At 47.9% G+C, this 17,913-nt stretch overlaps 1 protein-coding gene across 7 annotated transcripts in view; it reads left to right on the forward strand.

The window, feature by feature from the left end:
• The window catches only part of atp8a2 (ATPase phospholipid transporting 8A2), a 792,435-nt gene that overhangs the window by 733,421 nt on the left and 41,101 nt on the right, over nucleotides 1–17,913 (forward strand). For all 7 annotated transcript variants that reach the window (XM_038818743.1, XM_038818747.1, XM_038818746.1 and 4 more), the window contains one exon: nucleotides 1,445–1,549. In XM_038818743.1, the coding sequence (XP_038674671.1) occupies nucleotides 1,445–1,549 (105 nt within the window). The remainder of the gene's footprint in view (nucleotides 1–1,444; nucleotides 1,550–17,913) is intronic.

The raw sequence follows: 17,913 nt of genomic DNA on the forward strand, positions 1-17,913 counted from the left end.
CAAAAATATTTTTCCTCACTCTTTCTCTTTCCTGTTGTGCAAATTTAGCCATCTGAGCCATGGTTTAGCCACCTATCACTAGAGCTGGCTGAAACCTGTCATTCTCTACAGAACTTTTTATTTTTTGCCAAAACCACCTTGATACCCTCAGATCTTCAATCCTTTCTCTTTCAGCTTTTCCCATATTATATGGAGTCACCACAATGCAGATCGATCACCCTTCATATCAAGTATTGTTTTTGGGGGGGGGGGGGGGATTGACAGCTGGTTTTACAGCCAGATGCCCTTCCTGCTGTTAACTCTCCCCATTGATCTGGGCTGAAGACCGCCACGAGATATGCTAGTTTACCTTCACCAGTGGCCAGGTTCACCCGATACCCTGGAATAAGCCACTCCAAACATTGTCTTTTTCTTCAGCTCCAAGATGGATGGACAACTTTAACCAAAACTAGAGGATTGGGTAGAGCACCAATTTTACATCCAGTTCAATTTTACTTACAAGTAGTTTCAGTACAGAGTAAATTGATGGCCAAGGACATGGAGGCCCTGATCATTTAATTGGAGGGCATAATTTAGTTAAAGAATGGAGTGCCCACCCGAAAGCCAGTCAGCAGGGAAGAGCAGAGATATGCGGCAGGAGCCTTCAACTGAGGTCCAGTGGAAATTGTTCCTGACAGGCAATGGAATACTGAACATGATCAGGGAAAGAGGGGTAACACTGGCTGTGATCAGGAAGGAGAGGGGCAACACTACTTGTGATCAGGAGGGAGAAGGACAACACTAGCTGTGATCAGGACGAACCGGGCAACATTGGGTATGATCAGGATTGAGAGGAGCAACACTGGCTTTGATCAAGAGGAAGAGGGGTAATTGACTGTGATCAGGGGAAGAGGCGCAACACTGGCTTTGATCAGGAGGGAGAAGTTCAACACTGCTCATGATTAGGGGAAGGGAGAACCATTAGCCATGATCCCTGGTTGGGGTGGGTGTTCCTTTAAGCCCGAGTGGGGAGTGGGTATCTGGCCATGAGAGGAAAAGAGTTGCCCTCAGTGCAAGGAAAGTCCAAGGTTTCTTTGTGAGGCCCAGAGGACCTCTTTGCACTCCCGTCCCTCCCACCTGCCCGCAATGGACTGAAAAACAGATTCCGCTCATGGCCGGTTTGCCTTACTGGGAGACAGATACTAATATTCCCCCACCATGCTCCTGCCCCATTGCCACCTTTCCTTCCCCTAGCCCACCTTCTCTTGTAATAGGAATATTATTCCAAACACAGTGGGTGATTTGGGAATTTATTTCACTTTATCTAACTTTATTGATTATCTTTTTCAGGTACACAATTTACAGACAAACCATTCTAGTTGAACTCTACATGTTTTCTCTCAACTTTTAATAATACATCTGTTTGTTTTGTGAAATAAACTCTTGAAATTTATGTGCTCCCCAGAGGCTGGCATTCTTACCGTAAAACTTTGCTGGAGGAGGTTCAGGAGCTAGAAGCCCGATCTCAAGACCCATCAAAGGCAGTATTGCGCGGTATCAGTACAAAGAGGTAGGAAAAATAAATCAACAGTGGTACAGGCACTCTAACTAAGCAGGCTAGCAGTTCTTCATGAACTGTTTATTCAAAAGAAGAAAGCAGAATCTGTGCCTAAATTCCTGACATGGCACAGCGGCATCTATTTTTGTGTGCTATAAAAGCAGAAAAAGCTGGCAATGCCAAGCAGGTCAGGCAGCATCTGTAGAGAGAGAAACAGGAGTTAACAGTTTATGTTGCTGACCTTCCGTCGGAACTGTCGATCTCGGTTGGTGCTGTTTTTGTAGAGTTGTGAAATTCTAATCCATGGACACAATTTTCTTCACTCTTGTCCCTGCTCGCTCAACCTCGCACAAAAATGTGTGAAAGCATTTATGAGCAAAGTTAAAAGAGGAATAATTCTGAAAAAAACGCCACTATATTTATTTTGATCTGTTCGGCAGAGGAACTTCGCTTGGGCAACTCCTTACCTTAGCTGTGCCTGCTGGTCACCAAACCAGTCCTTGTATTGTATTTTGCATCCATTCAGTCAAAATATTATTTCCTCCTGCATTGAAATGTTTAAAAAGTCTGCTCCTTTTCAACCAATTTATTCAGTATGCATTTGCTCTTGTGAAGCAATTCCAGAGTCCTTTCCTCATGTTGTTGTTATTGCAGTTAATCATGTCAACTGCCCTTTAGTTACCTTTATACTTTGCAGATTTTTCATTGCTTTGCTCAGACTTTGTTAATTTGTTAGTTTGCTACTTACAGCACAGAGGGAGGCCATTTGGCCCATCGTATTTCCGCAAGCTATTAAAAGAGCGACCTAGCTAGTCCCATTCCTCAGCCCTATCTTCGTAGCCCTCTAAATTAATCACTTTCAAATATATATCCAGCTCTCTTTTGAAACCTCCCAGGTGGTGCAGTAAACTTTGGGAACTACATTGATATTGTTAATGTCTATGTCTCTTTATGTATGTATATGTTTGCACAAATATCTATGTTTGTGTGAGTGTATAATTTAAAATAGATATGTTGCATTATGAATCACCAACTATGCATTTCAGACAACATTCCAGGAATATGCCATTTAAATGAGTCAGGGCACTGTGCAATGGAGTGGTAGAACACTGGGTCTAGCTAGCAACTTCTCCACAAGCATGGGGAAAAAATTAGTGAGACAGTCTCTCTGCTGCACCTCTTAGGAAATGCGACAGAAATGGTTGAGGTGAAAAAGAAGAATAAAAATGAATTATGCTTCAGAAGCTATAATAAAAATAATTTGAAAGGAAAAATTATATCTTCTCTTTCTCCCTCCATCTTGGATTCTCTGAACTGTTCTAAACACAGGAATTTATTGTATACAAGTTATTAACCTAATCACCACCCTCATCAGTTTTTGCAGTAATTAATAATGCAAGACTTGCTTTGAAACTCAAGGGCATCTCTTGCACAAATGCTTTAATAATCCTGCTATAAATACCAAGATATTTGACAGAAGAATCAGAGATACCATGTTTGTCATGCAAGTATGACTGGCGTCATAAAACTGCATCAGCAGGACTTTGAGGGCTACCCTCAAAGTCTGATCAATGCTGTATTGCACTGCATATTGTGGTTGTGTCTGTTTTAATTGTCTCAGCTTCATAATGTTGAAAGATACAAGTACTAGCAACTCCATAACATTGAATGAAAATTGGGTTTCCAAAACATAAATTTGTGTCAGTCAATCTGTCACATTTCCAATTCCACAAGAATTTAACAAGTATATGTGAAATAGTTTTCTATTTATTTATCTTGTGAATTGATTTGGGTTTGTGAAAGAGCATTTAATATGAGTTAAATAAAGTTTAACTGCAGCCTTTAACCTTCTTGAAAAAGTGTAAAGAAAATGACTACACAGCTGGTAAAGTTGAAAGTGACTGCACTGATATTACAATTGTGATTTAATTGAGTTCAATCAGATGTTTTATGACCTGCCATCATGAAATTGTTTAAGCGGGTAGAGACAACATCTTGTAAAGGCACGAGTCTGGAGGCTCTGTTAACGGCACCTCTGCTGTTCTCACCAGCTCGGTACTCCGCAGGCCCAGTAGTAGTGGCAGCCCTGAGAGTGTGGGGGCAATGGAGGCAGCACATGAGACTGGATGGGGTGTCGGTGTGGTCACCGATCTGTGACAATCACCGGTTCGCTCCGGGAGTCTGGATGGGGGCTTTAGAAGGTGGCAGCGGACAGGGATTGTGAGATTTGGGGATCTCTCCATTGAGGAGAGGTTCCCGAGCCTGGAGGCAGTAGAGGAGGAGTTTGAATTTCCGGGTGGGAACGGATTTCGGTACCTGCAGGTACGGGACTGTCTCTGGAGGCAGGTTCCAAGCTTCCCTCGCCTCTCTCTAAGGGGATTATAGGATAAGGCGATGTCAAAAATGGGTTGGGGAGGGGAGGGTCTCGGAAATATATAGAATTGATGGAGTGGGAAGAGGTCCCAATAGGGGAGCTGAAGAGGAAGTGGGAGGACGTTCTGAGGGGGCGGGGGGGGGGGGGGGGGGCGTTGTTGGAAGTCGGGGGGGGTGGGGTTGTTGGAAGTCTGGCTGTGGGAGAAGGCCCTGAAAAGAGTCAATGTATTCTTGTTGTGTGCCATGCTCAGCCTGGTCCAGTTCAAGGTGGTCTACAGGGCTCTCATGACTGTGGCCTGGATGAGGAGGTTTTTTCAGGAGGTGGAGGACAGGTGTGGGAGGTGCGGATGAAGTCCGGCGAGTCATGTACATATGTTCTGGGGTGCCCGAAACTGAGGGGATTTTGGCAGGGATTCTCAGATGTCATGTCAGAGGTCCTGGAAGGGAGGGTGACTCAGAGTCCAGAGGTGGCAATATTTGGAGTGTCGGAAGATCCGGAAGCCCAGGGGGGGAGAAAGGCCGACGTTTTGGCCTTTGCCTCCCTGTGGCCTGGAGACGGATTTTGTTGGGATGGAGGGACTCGGAGCCTCCAAAGTCGGGGATGTGGGTCAGTGACATGACAGGGTTTCTCAGGCTAGAGAAGATTAAGTTCGCCTTAAGGGGTTCATTACAGGGGTTCGCTCGGAGGTGACAGCCGTTCATCGACTTCTTTAAGGAAAACTGACCGTCAGCAGAAGGAGGTGGGGTGGGGGAATCGGGGAGCAGAAAGGGGAGGCATGGAAGTGGAGAATAAGGGCAGGGAATCTAATATATGGGTAGCTAGGATTTAGGGCGGGGGGAAAGTTGGGTGTGTTACTGTGGGGTTTTTCCTTGTGTCGGACCGCTCTGTTATTTAGAATATTGATATGTTAAAATGTTAAAATTATAAATGCCTCAATAAAATGTTTTCTAAAAAAAAATGAATTGACTGTTTAACATGATTTAATCCAGTCACCAGTACAATCACTAACCAGCAACTGAGTGCTGATAGGCACAACAGTTTGTTACAGGTGTATGGTCATGGGTTTTCAAGGAAAAGTTGCAGAAGCCTTAGATATGATTTAATAGGAAATGATGTGGATCTGATTGCAGGCATAAGTTCCAGCTTCAGTAGTAACTCTGTGAGAAGTCTAATGTGGTTATTCTTGAAATGCTGCACATAGTTTGACTGGTACTTGGGACAGTGAGGCAAGAACATGATTTTATGTTGTAAACCTGCTGATAGCCCTTATTGCTATAGAAATAAGTTAACGCTGCATGCTGCAAATGTTTAATTGTCCTAAAATGTACTTGCATAGAAATTCAGCACTGCTTTACTGTGGCAAAGTGTGAATATTTTTGGATGTGAAAATGGCAGGACTCAAAATGTTTGCTAACTTGAAGTATTTGATTTTCTGGTACACTGTTGACAAGTTTAAAGTGAGTCAGAGTTTGATCTTCTTTATTACCTCTGATTGCAATTAATGTCTCTCTGGACAGAATTAAAGGTGATTAGACACTGGACAGACAAAACCTTGGTTTATCAGAGTTTTCGATTGAGGTTAAAGGTTAAGCTTTTCCAAATTGCTCCTTGCAACTGAATGGTCGTAGCCAGTTCACAGTTTCTCACAATGAATGGGAACTTTATGAAGGGACCACTTGAAATGCTGGTTTATTTTTCTTTCTTTCACTGGTAGTTTTAAAGCTCCTGAGCTCTGTAAGTACTATTTTGTTCGAAAGTATTTTAAAGTTTAATTTCTAAAGCGTATACAAAGAATTGTTTGAAGCCTGCTCAAAATCCAGTTATAGTCAAGTTTTTTATGGGCATATTTAAATCTTCTGCAGCTTATTTATGTTCAGCTCATTAGGGATCTCTTGTCAGTATTCTATTTTTAAACAAGCTACTTAAAAATTGTAGCAGATGAACACTAATTTACTTCCAGTTGGGGCCTTAATTTAATTGTTTTAAAGTATGGTTAGCATGCTGTCGGTCAGCTATATTTCACATGCTAATCAACTTTTTAGGATTTTCCAAGAGTTGGAGCTAAAATTCCCTTTCAGTTTTATTGGAGTTAAAAAATTATTAATTTTCCGTCATTATTTGGAAGTGGAGTTTAGTTTCCATTAGTGTAGAGTGGTAAGATCATAAATTATTGTGGATGAATTTTCTTTTTTTAAATAAATTTAGAGTACCCAATTCATTTTTTCCAATTATGGGACAATTTTAGCATGGCCAATCCACCTACCCTGCACATCTTTGGGTTGTGGGACGAAACCCACGCAACACGGGGAGAATGTGCAAACTCCACACGGACAGTGACCCAGAGTCGGGATTGAACCTGGGACCTCGGCTCTGTGAGGCAGCAGTGCTAACCACTGCACCACCGTGCTGCCCCTGTGGATGAATTTTCAACCATCTATAACCAGTGCAAAGGGGCAACAGCACCTCATAAATAATGAGCAATGACGTACTCCATTGTTGTTATACCCCTTAGCTACTACTGGAAACATCCTGAGTCAGGCAAGTAGGCAGTTTAAACGGTAATCGGAATGTTATGATGTGCCTAGAACCTGGGATGAAATTCTCCCTTACCGGGCAGGGCGGGTGGTCCCGTTGTAGCGGAGTGGCACCAACCACTCCGGCATCGGGCCTCCCCAAAGGTGCGGAATTCTCCACACCTTTAGGGGCTAGGCCCGCGCCGGAGTGGCTCCCGCTCCGCCGACCGGCGCCAACGGCCTTTGGTGCTATGCTGGCCGGCGTCGGGGCTGGCCAAAAGGCCTTCGCCGGTCGGCGTGAGTCCGCGCATGCGCCGGAGCGTCAGCAGCCGCTGATGTCACCACCGGCGCATGCTTTTGTTTGCAAAAGGGAAAAAAAAAATAGAAAATGACAGTACATCACCTTCCAAAGAGAGTTAACTGGACCTCTCTGATGTTTTGTTGAGTAAATGTCCCATATGGCATGACATTGACTAAAGCAAACCAACGAAATTTTCACAACAACAGTTGGCACTATAATCTGAACATCCCTGAGCAAGGAAAATAAAAACCGACTTGTGATCATCACATGTGAAACATGGTCCCTTGGACAAGCATAATAGCAATACAATGCAAAAAATGCTATTGTCTCTGTTGCGATTATTAATACAAATTATTGAGAACGAATCTGAACACATTGGGCTGTATCCACTGAGGGTGGGCTACTTGCACTGCAGCACAGATTTTGGGGGTGAGCCTGCCTTGCTTAATTGGCTCGCCCTGTTCTAATTTCCCAGGTGACTGCCCTTTAATTAGGATGAGTTTGGACTTCCATCCATCTCACGAGGCCAGCTGCCCTGCACACTGACAGCACCACCAGAAGCAGAAACTTCTGGTACTGCTGGTAGGCCAGGGAGGTGTGGTTCACTCTGGCGTTCGGGGTTTTCTCGGATTCCACTGAGGCCAGGTTTGCAGGCCCTGGCAAAGGGTGGTGTGTTGAATAGGGCGGTTGTGTGGTGGGGGGTCCTTGATTGGCACGAGGGGCCAGCAAGAGGAAGAGGCACCCCCATCTGATTAACTGACTTGTGGTATTAAACTTGTCAGGCTGTATGGTGAGCACCAGTTTCTCCTGCTACTTGTTAAGTCAGAGTGGCAGCAAGATGGGGCATTAATTGAGCTTTAATAGCCCTCAAGGACCACTGTGGGCCCTGTATTGGGGGGTGGGGGGGGGATGTTGGCTGACCCACCCAACCGAACCCACATGTCACCCCCTGCTGCTTGTAAAATCTCAGTGGGCAGGCAGCAGGCAAGTTGCCAATGGTAATGTGCCCTAAATATCTGGCCCCCTCCTGCTTTTCCAGCCGCAGGTGACCTGTAAAATTCAATCCATTGTTATCGTTGGTATCTTTTAGCTTTAGTCTTCTTCTGATGCAGGTATTTGAATGCATTTGCTTTTTTCTCTTGGTGACTAAATTGTTAAGTGGTCTCAAATGTCTCATCAACTTAATAACATCAATTTAGATGAAATTCTTACGCACATGTGCAAAGTACATCGGGTCAGGTAAATTGTAGCTGTCAAAAGAGGCTGGTACACCTAACATAATCTAGTCCTGGAGGCAAATTCCAGACAATTGCACTGCAACAGCTGATGCTACTGAAACAGTTTTATTTCTCGTGTATTTACTTGCATACAATTATTGCCTTTTGACAATTAAAGTCTTTTTATAGATTGAAAACAACTGGAAATTCCATCGCTGGGCAACAAGACAGCACCTGCATTGTACGTCCTAGTTGTGCAGCAGGAGCCTCAATCCAGCAATTTACATTTATTGAATGAAGTTCCATTTTGGGCCATCAGTGCAAATATACATGGTTTATTTACCGTGTTTAGCCTTGGTTTTGATAGATTTTGGCAAATTCAAAAGTGACATTTAAGGCAAATTTCAATCCCATGGCAGTTCGCTCTCTTCATTGGCCACAACAAAGTACCTTAAAAACTGTTGCCCTACAATTAGAATAGCTTAGTTATGAAACTGGAAAATTCTGGAAAAATTCAGCAGGTCTCTCAGTATCTGTGGAACAAAGAACAGTACAGCACTGGAACAGGCCCTTTGGCCCTCCAAGACTGTGCCGGTCATGATACCACCCTTGGCCAAAACCCTCAGAACTTCCTAGTGCCATTTTCCTCCACACCCATCCTATCCATGTGTTTGTCAAGATGCCTTTTGAACGCCGTTAATGTATCTGCATCCACAACCTCCCCTGGCAACGCGCTCCAGGCAGTCACCACCCTCTGTGTAAAAAAAAAAAAACCTGCCTTGCAAGTCTCCTCTACATTTTGCCCCAAAGACCTTAAACCTATGCCCCTGGTGACTGACTCCTCCACCCTGGGAGCCCATCCACTCTATCCATGCCCCTCATAATATTGGAGACCTCTATCAGGTGATCCCTCAATGAAAACAGTCCGAGTCTATTCAGCCTGTCCGCATAGCTAACACCCTCCAGACCAGGCAACATCCTGGTAAACCTCCTCTGCACCCTTTCCAAAGCCTCCACATTCTTCTGGTAGTGTGGCAACCAGAATTCTGCGCAATATTCCAAGCACGACCTTACCAAGGTTCTATACAACTGTAGCATGACTTACCAGTTTTTATACTCGGAGCTCTGTCCAATGAGGGCAAACATTCTGTATGCTTTCTTGACTACCTTGTCCACTTGTGTTGCCATTTTCAAAGATCTGAGGATCTGCACGCCCAGATCTCTCTGACTTTCTATATTCCTAAGAGTTTTGCCATTTACGGTATATTTCTCCTCTATGTTAGACCTACCAAAATGCATTACCTCATATTTGTCCCAATTAAACCCCATTTGCCATTTCCATGTCCAAGTCTCCAAGCTATCTAAGTCCTGCCATATCCTCTGACAATCCTCAATACTATCTGCCACTCCACCAACCTTGGTGTCATCCGCAAACTTACTAATCAGACCAGCTACATTTTCCTCCAAATTGTTTATGTATACTATAAACAAGAGGCCCCATCATAGATCCCTGTGGAACACCACTAGTTACAACCTTCCATTCAGAAAAACACCCTTCTACTGCTACCCCCTGCCTTCTGTGACTGAACCAGTTCTGTATCCATCTTGCCACCTCACCTCTGATCCCCTGTGACTTCACCTTTTTTACCAGTCTGCCATGAGGCACCTTGTCAAAGGCTTTACTGAAGTCCATGTAAACTCCCCTCATCAATCATCTTTGTCACCACCTGGATTATCCCTGCTACCTTTCTTAAACAGCGGTACCACATTCGCTATCCTCCAGTCCTCTGGGATATCACCTGTAGCCAATGAGGATACAAAGATGTCAGTCAAGGCCCCAGCAATTTCCTCCCTTGCTTACCTCAGTATTCTGGAATAAATCCTATCTGGACCAAGACGTATCTACCTTAATATCTTTTAAAAGACCCAATACCTCCTCCTTTCGATATCAACATGACCCAGACTGTCCATGCACCCTACCAAAGAATCACGTTCCACAAAGTCCTTTTCTTTGGTGAACACTGATGCTAAGTACACATTTAGTTTAGTGAAATATAGTTAACAGGCACGATTTAATCAAAGAATTTCAAAGTGTTATTTTGGGTGGGTTCGGTGGGCCAGCTTTTCCACACTGGTATTTACCCATACTTAGTCATTTTCTGGGCCTTTGGGACTTTCTCCCGTCCAGCCCACAGATCTAAATTTTTTGCAGCAATGGGGAGCTGAACCTGCCAATGAGACCGGGTCCTCAGAGATTGGGCAGCAATTTTGAGGGTGCGCCAATCTCTAAGTGAGCTTGAGGGTCCCATCACAACACCTACCCACAGGCAGTCATCGCCCGCACACATGGGCATTACCCACCCCCCACCCACCCAAGTGAGGACACCCCGCTATTAGGTTGCTGAGGGACCCCCTTCTCAGAGTTCTATCCCCCCCTTTGGGACTCCCCTTTCAGGACCCCCACCCTTCAGCCCCCAACCTTTAGGAGACCCCTTCATACCAGCCTTCACCCCCTCCTACCGTTATTACCCCCCTCATCGCCCCCCTTTCATGAGCATGATCCCCCTCGGGTCCTGACCCTTAGCAGTGCCACCCTGGAAGTTCCTTGCCAGCCTGGCAGTGCCATCCAGGCATCTTGGAAGTCCCAGGGTGGCAGTTCCAGAGTACCAGCCTGGCATTGCCAGGGTGCACACTGCCCTGTCCCTGAGCACCTGGGGGATATCCAATGGCCTGGTAGACCCCCAGGTACCGTTATGCCTGGTCCACATTTGTGTTCGTTCCTGGGATTTGGGAGAATCAGGCGGCAACATATTTAAATGAGCCGAGTGGTTCATTTAAATATGTTCATCGGTGGGCGAGATCCAGATCGTGATGTCTCGCGAGATCTCAATCAAGTTACCGAGTCGGGTACGGCAATGCCATTCGATCACACCCGACATTTGAGTCTGTATGACTCTTCTTCAGAGCTTTTTTGTTATAAATTTAGAGTACTCAATTCATTTTTTACAAATAAGGGGCAATTTAGCGTGGCCAATCCACAATGCACATCTTTTGGTTGTGGAGGGCGAAACTCACGCAAACACGGGGAGAACATGCAAACTCCACACGGACAGTGACCCAGAGCCGGGATTGAACCTGGGACCTCGGCACTGTGAGGCCGCAGTGCTAACCCACGTGCTGCCCTTCTTCTTCAGAGCTAAAGAGAGGGGGAAATGTGATGGTTCTTAAACTGTTTAAGAGGGACTGGAGCAAGTGGAGCAAAATAGAAGGTCAGGGATAGGTGGAAGCTCAGGAGAGATTTGACAAAGATGTAATGAATACAAGACAAAGGGAGTGTTAATGGTAGTGGTAGAGACTAAAGAGGACGCTGATGGTAGCATAAAAGTCAGAAACAGAATGTGCTAATGTGTCGCATCGTTATTCCATCTACATTCAGTAATCTTATACGTGTTGGGCGCGATTCTCCGGAAAAAGTTCTAAGTGTGGTAACGAGTTGCCATGAGCTTCCTGGTGCTTGGCCCAGTGAGGCCGGCAATGCAACTCCACGTTAATCGGTCCACTTAACAAGGCCTCATGGAGGGCAGCACGGTGGCCTAGTGGTTAGCACAACTGCCTCACGGCGCTGAGGTCCCAGGTTCGATCCCGGCTCTGGGTCACTGTCCGTGTGGAGTTTGCATATTCTCCCCGTGTCTGCGTGGGTTTCGCCCCCACAACCCAAAAATGTGCAGAGTAGGTGGATTGGCCACGCTAAATTGCCCCTTAATTGGAAAAAATAATTGGGTAATCTAAATTTATAAAAAAAAAACAAGGCCTCATGGGCTTCTCATCACAAATGAAGGCTCACCAGCTGATTCACCAGGACCGCGCTCACCAGCCTCCCCACTAACGAGGTCGAGCAACACAAGCTGCACTTGCTCAGCCAACCCCAGCCTGCTCGCAACAATGGCGCCCAGGAGACCAGCCCCACGATTCGGGAATGCTGACCTGGGGAGACCAGGAGGGATGTCCTGTTCCCCCGAGGGTCCCGGAGGGTGAACCGTAGAGCAGCCAGTGCTCCCTGGGACAAGCTGGTGGCAGCAGCTGTGAGCTTGGGGAGTGTGACCAGGAGGACTGGCCTCCAGTGCCACAAAAAGGTCAGCGACCTACACCGGGCAGCATGAGTGAGTGGACACCAACGTGACACCCCCCCCCTCCCCCACCCCAAGGGAGCATTCACTCCCCATGCAAACCCCCTCCCCTTCAACCCCCCTCCCCCCAGCCCTCCCTCGACACCGCTTCCCACCACTGTGAACCACGCGTATGTCTCCTCAGGAAAAGCTCTCCCATGAAAAATGAAATGAAATGAAATAATTGGCAGGAGAGAATCCAGAGTAGCAGTGGGGTGCTGGACTTGAGAAACCTCACCTCCTTCGAGGAACGTGCCCTGGAGGTGACTGCTGTGGCCAAGGACAGGCCAGTCACCCACGTGGAGGCTGCATGACGCCGCATAGGTGAGAAATCACCAGGCTCCACCCGGGGGACCTGTTAAACGTGAGTTGTTATTGCCTTACTGATTGACCCATCCCTCCCACTGATCACATGTCCATTCTCCCACTGGTCTTCCAGCCGACGGCACAGGCCCATCCCAGGCGGCACACTCTCCTGACTCCCACAATACCACCGCAGAGGAGAGCTCCGAGGATGCAAACGTTATAGTCGCTGCACAGCTGTAATCCCCACCCTCCATCAGCGCAGATACATGCACCTCGGTGGGAAATGTCAATGGACAGGTTTCAGGGGCACAATCTGGGAACACCCAGAGTTACCCGGAGCTGTTGGAGTCGATAGGGAGCAGCCGGGACTTTCAGAGGGAGATGTCAGCGTCACTCCAGCAGATCCATAGCCGCTTGGAGGAGTCCCAGAGGTTATGGGCACAGGAGATGTCGGCGGCGATGTGTGGCACTGAGGCCAACGCGGTTAGGGTGGTGACCACAGCGGAAAGCCTGGTGCATGACATTGGCACCATGAGTGACGGTGACCAGGGCATTGCATAGTCGGTGGTCATGGCTGAGGGCCTCGACAGAATGTCAGTCTCACATGGGGGATGTCCCAGTACCAGGCTGACCTTGATGAGGTTCTGCGGGACATGTCCCGCTCTCAGATGGGAATGGCCGAGGCACTGTGGAGCTTGTCCCAGTCGCAGGTGGGCACAGCCAAGGCGCTGCAGAGCACGGCCCAATCACTGACGAGCATCACTGAGGGCGTTGACACGATGGTGCAGACTGAGAGGAACTTCCAGGGCTGGCAGAGCCAGATGATGCTGGGGCTTGAACCAGCTGCCCCTCCGTCCCAAGGTGAACCCCAGGGCCCTATGGGCACCGACCGGGAAGAAAGGGCGCTGGGTGCCAGTCCGGGCTGTCCCATGGAGTGGCGACGGTGGCCACTAGCTTCCACGAGTTCCACCCCTCTGATGAGACAACGTCTCAAAGTCAGTACACAGGACAGGGATTAGCCGCCGACAAGTGCACCGAGGCCCTCCGGCCTCAGAGCCCCCAGAGGACCCCCACCAGGGGCATCGAAGGCCACGAGACGTGGTAAGCAGCTGGCTGCCTCCACCTCTGATGTGCATCCTGGGGAAATGCTGAGACATAGCGGTTGAGCTCGGAGGGCAAAGCACATCATGGATCACTGAGGGCACCGGGGAGGGGGGAGGGTAGTTGGGAGCATGGAGGTTGGGAAGGTGAGGGGGGCGGCACCAACGGGAGAAAATGGACTTGTATTACACATATTTAAAACCCTTGTGCACAACCAGTATGATGCCTCTGTCACTTTCTTTGGCAATGTGGGCTGACCTCCGAACCCCTTGCCCAGCTCTCCGAATCCCCCCCCCCCCCCCCCCCCCCCCCCCCCCCGCCCGCCCCACCTCCAGGCACACCGCATGCAGGTGATGGGTGTGAGCAAGCACTCAGCAGACAGGCGGAGGTCAGACTACAACATTGAGGAGCACTGGCGTTCTGCTCTCTGTGGGTTATCATCAACCCCGTGCCCTCGATGGTCAGGACACAATCCCAGCACCCTGGAGTGATGTGACAGACCCTGGGAGGATGGGAATGGGGGGGTGGTGATGGACCAGACCATGTCCTAAGTGAATCGGGCGAGTATGAGGGCCTCCATGACCCTCCGGGATTGCCGGACCCTCACTGCTGGCTCCTGGCCTGCGCCTCTGGCTGGCCCTCAGGTTCCTCCCCAGCCTTGTCCTCCAGCCCCTGCTGGTGCGACGCCTCCTTGTCCTCATCCTCCTTGGAGGTTGCCACAGATTCCTCATCACCAACCTCCAGGACGTCACCCCGCTGCTGTGCGAGGTTGTGGAGGGCACAGTAGGCCACCACAAAGTGGGCGACCCTCCAGGCAGTGTACTGGAGTGCAATCTTGGAGAGGGCGAGGCATCGGAACCTCATCTTGAGCAGTCTGATGCACCGCTCAATGACAGCCCGGGTGGCCACATGGTCACATTGTACCGGGTCTCTGCTTCGGTCACTGGTCTCCGTACTGGCATCATTAGCCAGGTCCATAGCGGATACCTCTTAACCCCCCCCAAGAGCCAACCAGCTGTCCTGGAGTGCTCCTCGAAAAGGGCGGGGATGACCGACTGCCCCAGGATGTAGCTGTCGTGCACACTCCCCGGGAAGCGTGCATATGTGTACATTGTCTTCATCTGGTGGTCGCATACGAGCTGTAGGTTGAGGGAGTGGGACCCCTTTTGGTTAACATAGGGCACCCCCAGATGGCCCAGTGAGCACAGGGCAACATTCATGGCATCTATTATCCGCTGGACCTGAGGCATCCCGTCGATGGCAAACCTGCTGCCTAGGCATCTTTCTGAGCTTGGTCCATGTCAAAGATGATGTAGTTTTTTGTCCGGGTATATAGGGCATCCGTGACCTGTTTGATGCACTTGTGACCTGTGAGATGCCACTGAGCTCGCCGCTCGAGCCCTGGAATGATCCCAAGGTGTAAAAATTCAGGGGCGCGGTGACCGTAACGGCCACAGGAAACAGGTGTCGTCCTCCTCCATGTGGTGCCAAGTCCGCGAGGACATGGCACATGTGCTGCACTGTCTCCTTGTTGAGGTGGAGTCTCCTGCGCCACATGCTGTCAGTCACCTGCTCAAACGACCAGCGACGCCTGTAAACCCTGGTCTATTGCGGGACACCCCTCTGGGTTTCTCCCTGATGGGTGGCCAGGTCCTCAGGGTGTGGGGCAGGTTCATGCACATGGTGCGCCGCCTTGAACATCTGCAGACGCTCCTGCTGCTGCTGCCGCTGTCTCCGGCATCTGGCTGCATCACCCAGCTGCAGCACCATTAGGGCAACTTCTACATCCAATATCCCTGCCATAGCGTTCAATATCTGTAAGGAATTGGGAGAGGGTGTTATACTAACAGACGGCGGTGGCTCCCACCCCAGGACCCTCCATTCCCTCATTGATCACCCCCTCCCCACACTTGGAGCACTCTGCCCCCACACTCTGGCCGCAGCGGGCTGCCCTCACCAGACCCCAGACCGTGTACCCTGGACACCCGGTCGGAATGTCATCGGGACCAGACGCTCGTCCCCTCCCAGTGGCACTCAACCACTCTCCTGCCGTGGATATGTCACCAGAGCTGTGTCCCATCCCTGGGTGTTCGGATATTGGCTGCTGTGTGTGTGGTGTTGCACAGTGTTCAGGCATCACGGTTTTATTTGGATGCTAGGCAATAACGGCCACATGCTACATGGCCTGCCCACCCACGGAAATCCACTTGGGGTTTTGTGGTGATCACTTAACCATGGTTGCCAATTCCCTATCAGCAATAGCATTCATCCAGAGGCCTCAGCAATTGGTGGAGGTTATGGGTGGTCATTGGGGCAGACAGGCAGGGACAAGGTTTGCCCCCAGAATGGATACACACGATCCACGGGTTGGCACGGTGGTGATGTGAGCAGTTGCCCCTGGGCGCCTACCCCCCCCCACCCTCCCATGGCCCTTGGCCTTTTTGCCTGTGAGCAAAGGTGGCTACCCACCTCCTCGGTTCACCACAGAAGGCCTTCTGCCAGGTTCATGTTTTTCAAAAGGAGTACTAATCGGCGCCAGCGTGGCCACCTGCTGGTGGCTCTCGTTAATTGTACAGAAATAGGGCTTAAGTGGTGATAATTGGTTTCTTGCCTCACTATGGCAAGATCCCGATTTCGCCTACGGGAGTGGGCTGGTTGCATCACAACCTGTTTGGTACCTGGCGCGCCTCTTATTTTTTGGGCTCCCCTGCTATTCTCCGGCCTCGTTTCGCTTGAGCGAGTGTGTAACGAGACCGGAGAATCGCGCCCGTTATGGCTTCAGAACAAACAATACTTGAACCACCTGCAGTTCAATGACTTATCCCAAGATTCCTTTAAAATTAATTCAGATAGATTTCAACCCCACTCGACTTCAGTGAAAGGCAATCCAGGTAAACACTATGCTATTGAGAAGGTTACGTTTTCAGACACTGCAAATATCAAAGAATTTAAAGGAGAGAGATCATTACACACTCATATTTTGAATACATTGTTGGAACTTCTGTGTTTGTTTTTGATCCGCAATGCTTATGTTTCAGAGCTGTTTGGTTTCTTCAAATATTTCAATAATCTGCTCTGTCTTTCATAAGTGCTATGATTACTGATTGTGTGTTTTAATAATAGCCTATGTTTCTTTTGTGTCTAAGATACTTCATTTAATATCCAAACTTTGGTAGAGATGAAATGCAGGAGCTATTGCAAAACTCCCAAGTATGGTAGCTTCAAATATACCACTCCCATGCCTTTTGTTCCATGACACCTTTATCGTTTAGTCTCCTCTACCCTATCCCAAACCTTCCCTTTTCTTCATTCTGCCCCTCCCCCATTAGATTCAAAATGTTAACTCTATTTTTCTCTTCAGAGATGCTGTTAAACCTGAGTATTTCCAGCACTTTCTGTTTTTATTTCAGATTTCCAGCATCCACAGTACGTTTTGTTTTATTTATGGCAATTTCTAATGTGTGTTGAGATTTTTGAGGACATCCGGCTGTCATGGAAACTGCAGAAGCTCACCATCTATTAGCATTTCGGACTCCATCTCCATGATTCAATTGACCTTAGGGAACAGTGCATTGCTTAAAAAATCAACTAAGTGAAGCCAGTCTGTATTTCTTTCACGCTGGAACTTTGCGGTTGAATTTCATTGTTTAATTATTGGTAGGACATTTTTGTGTTCCAAAGCATACTATGATTGGAATAAATCCTTTAGAGGGGAGAACATTCAGCAGGCCAGGTCGTATGTGCAAAAAGAGAAAAATAGTCACATACTAGAAAGGCTGATTTCACAGTTACATTAAAGAGATATTCTTCACCAGAGAGATGTTTGTATCACTTTTGAAACAGCCGAGACCATTCTTTGATGTCATACACAGAACTGAAAGGAAATCTTTATGCAGTGGCAATGGGACATATACAGTGTGGACTCTTTGTCTCATCCTTGTGCCATCATTTTCCTTATTTCTCCTCTAACTTCCTCTAGAGGAGTATCAGTGTGTTTTTGTACAGTTTGTTTATATTTCAAAATTGTTTAATATTTGAAATGTTTACCCTGAAAGACGTAAGCTATATGAATGCAATTTATTTTTCTTCTCAGTGACTTGGCAATCACATTTAAGAATTTTTAAAAATGTTTAAAGTGCATTAAGGCATTTCATGTGCAATTTCTCCCAACAGATTTTCATTTGACAACTGTAAACTGTCTTTTGTTCAATTGCCAATTCCTTAGCACCAGTGACAAAATATATCGCTGTTCCTTCACTGTGGCTGGATCAAAATCCTGGAACTCCCTCCCGAACAGCACTGTAGGTGTACTTACACCTCAGGAACTACAGCGGTTCAGGAAGGAAAGGCTCCACCATCTTTAGAAGGGCAACTAGGAATGGGCAATAAATGCTGGCC

The sequence above is a fragment of the Scyliorhinus canicula genome, chromosome 14 (assembly GCF_902713615.1).
Source record: "Scyliorhinus canicula chromosome 14, sScyCan1.1, whole genome shotgun sequence".
NCBI lineage: Eukaryota > Metazoa > Chordata > Chondrichthyes > Carcharhiniformes > Scyliorhinidae > Scyliorhinus > Scyliorhinus canicula.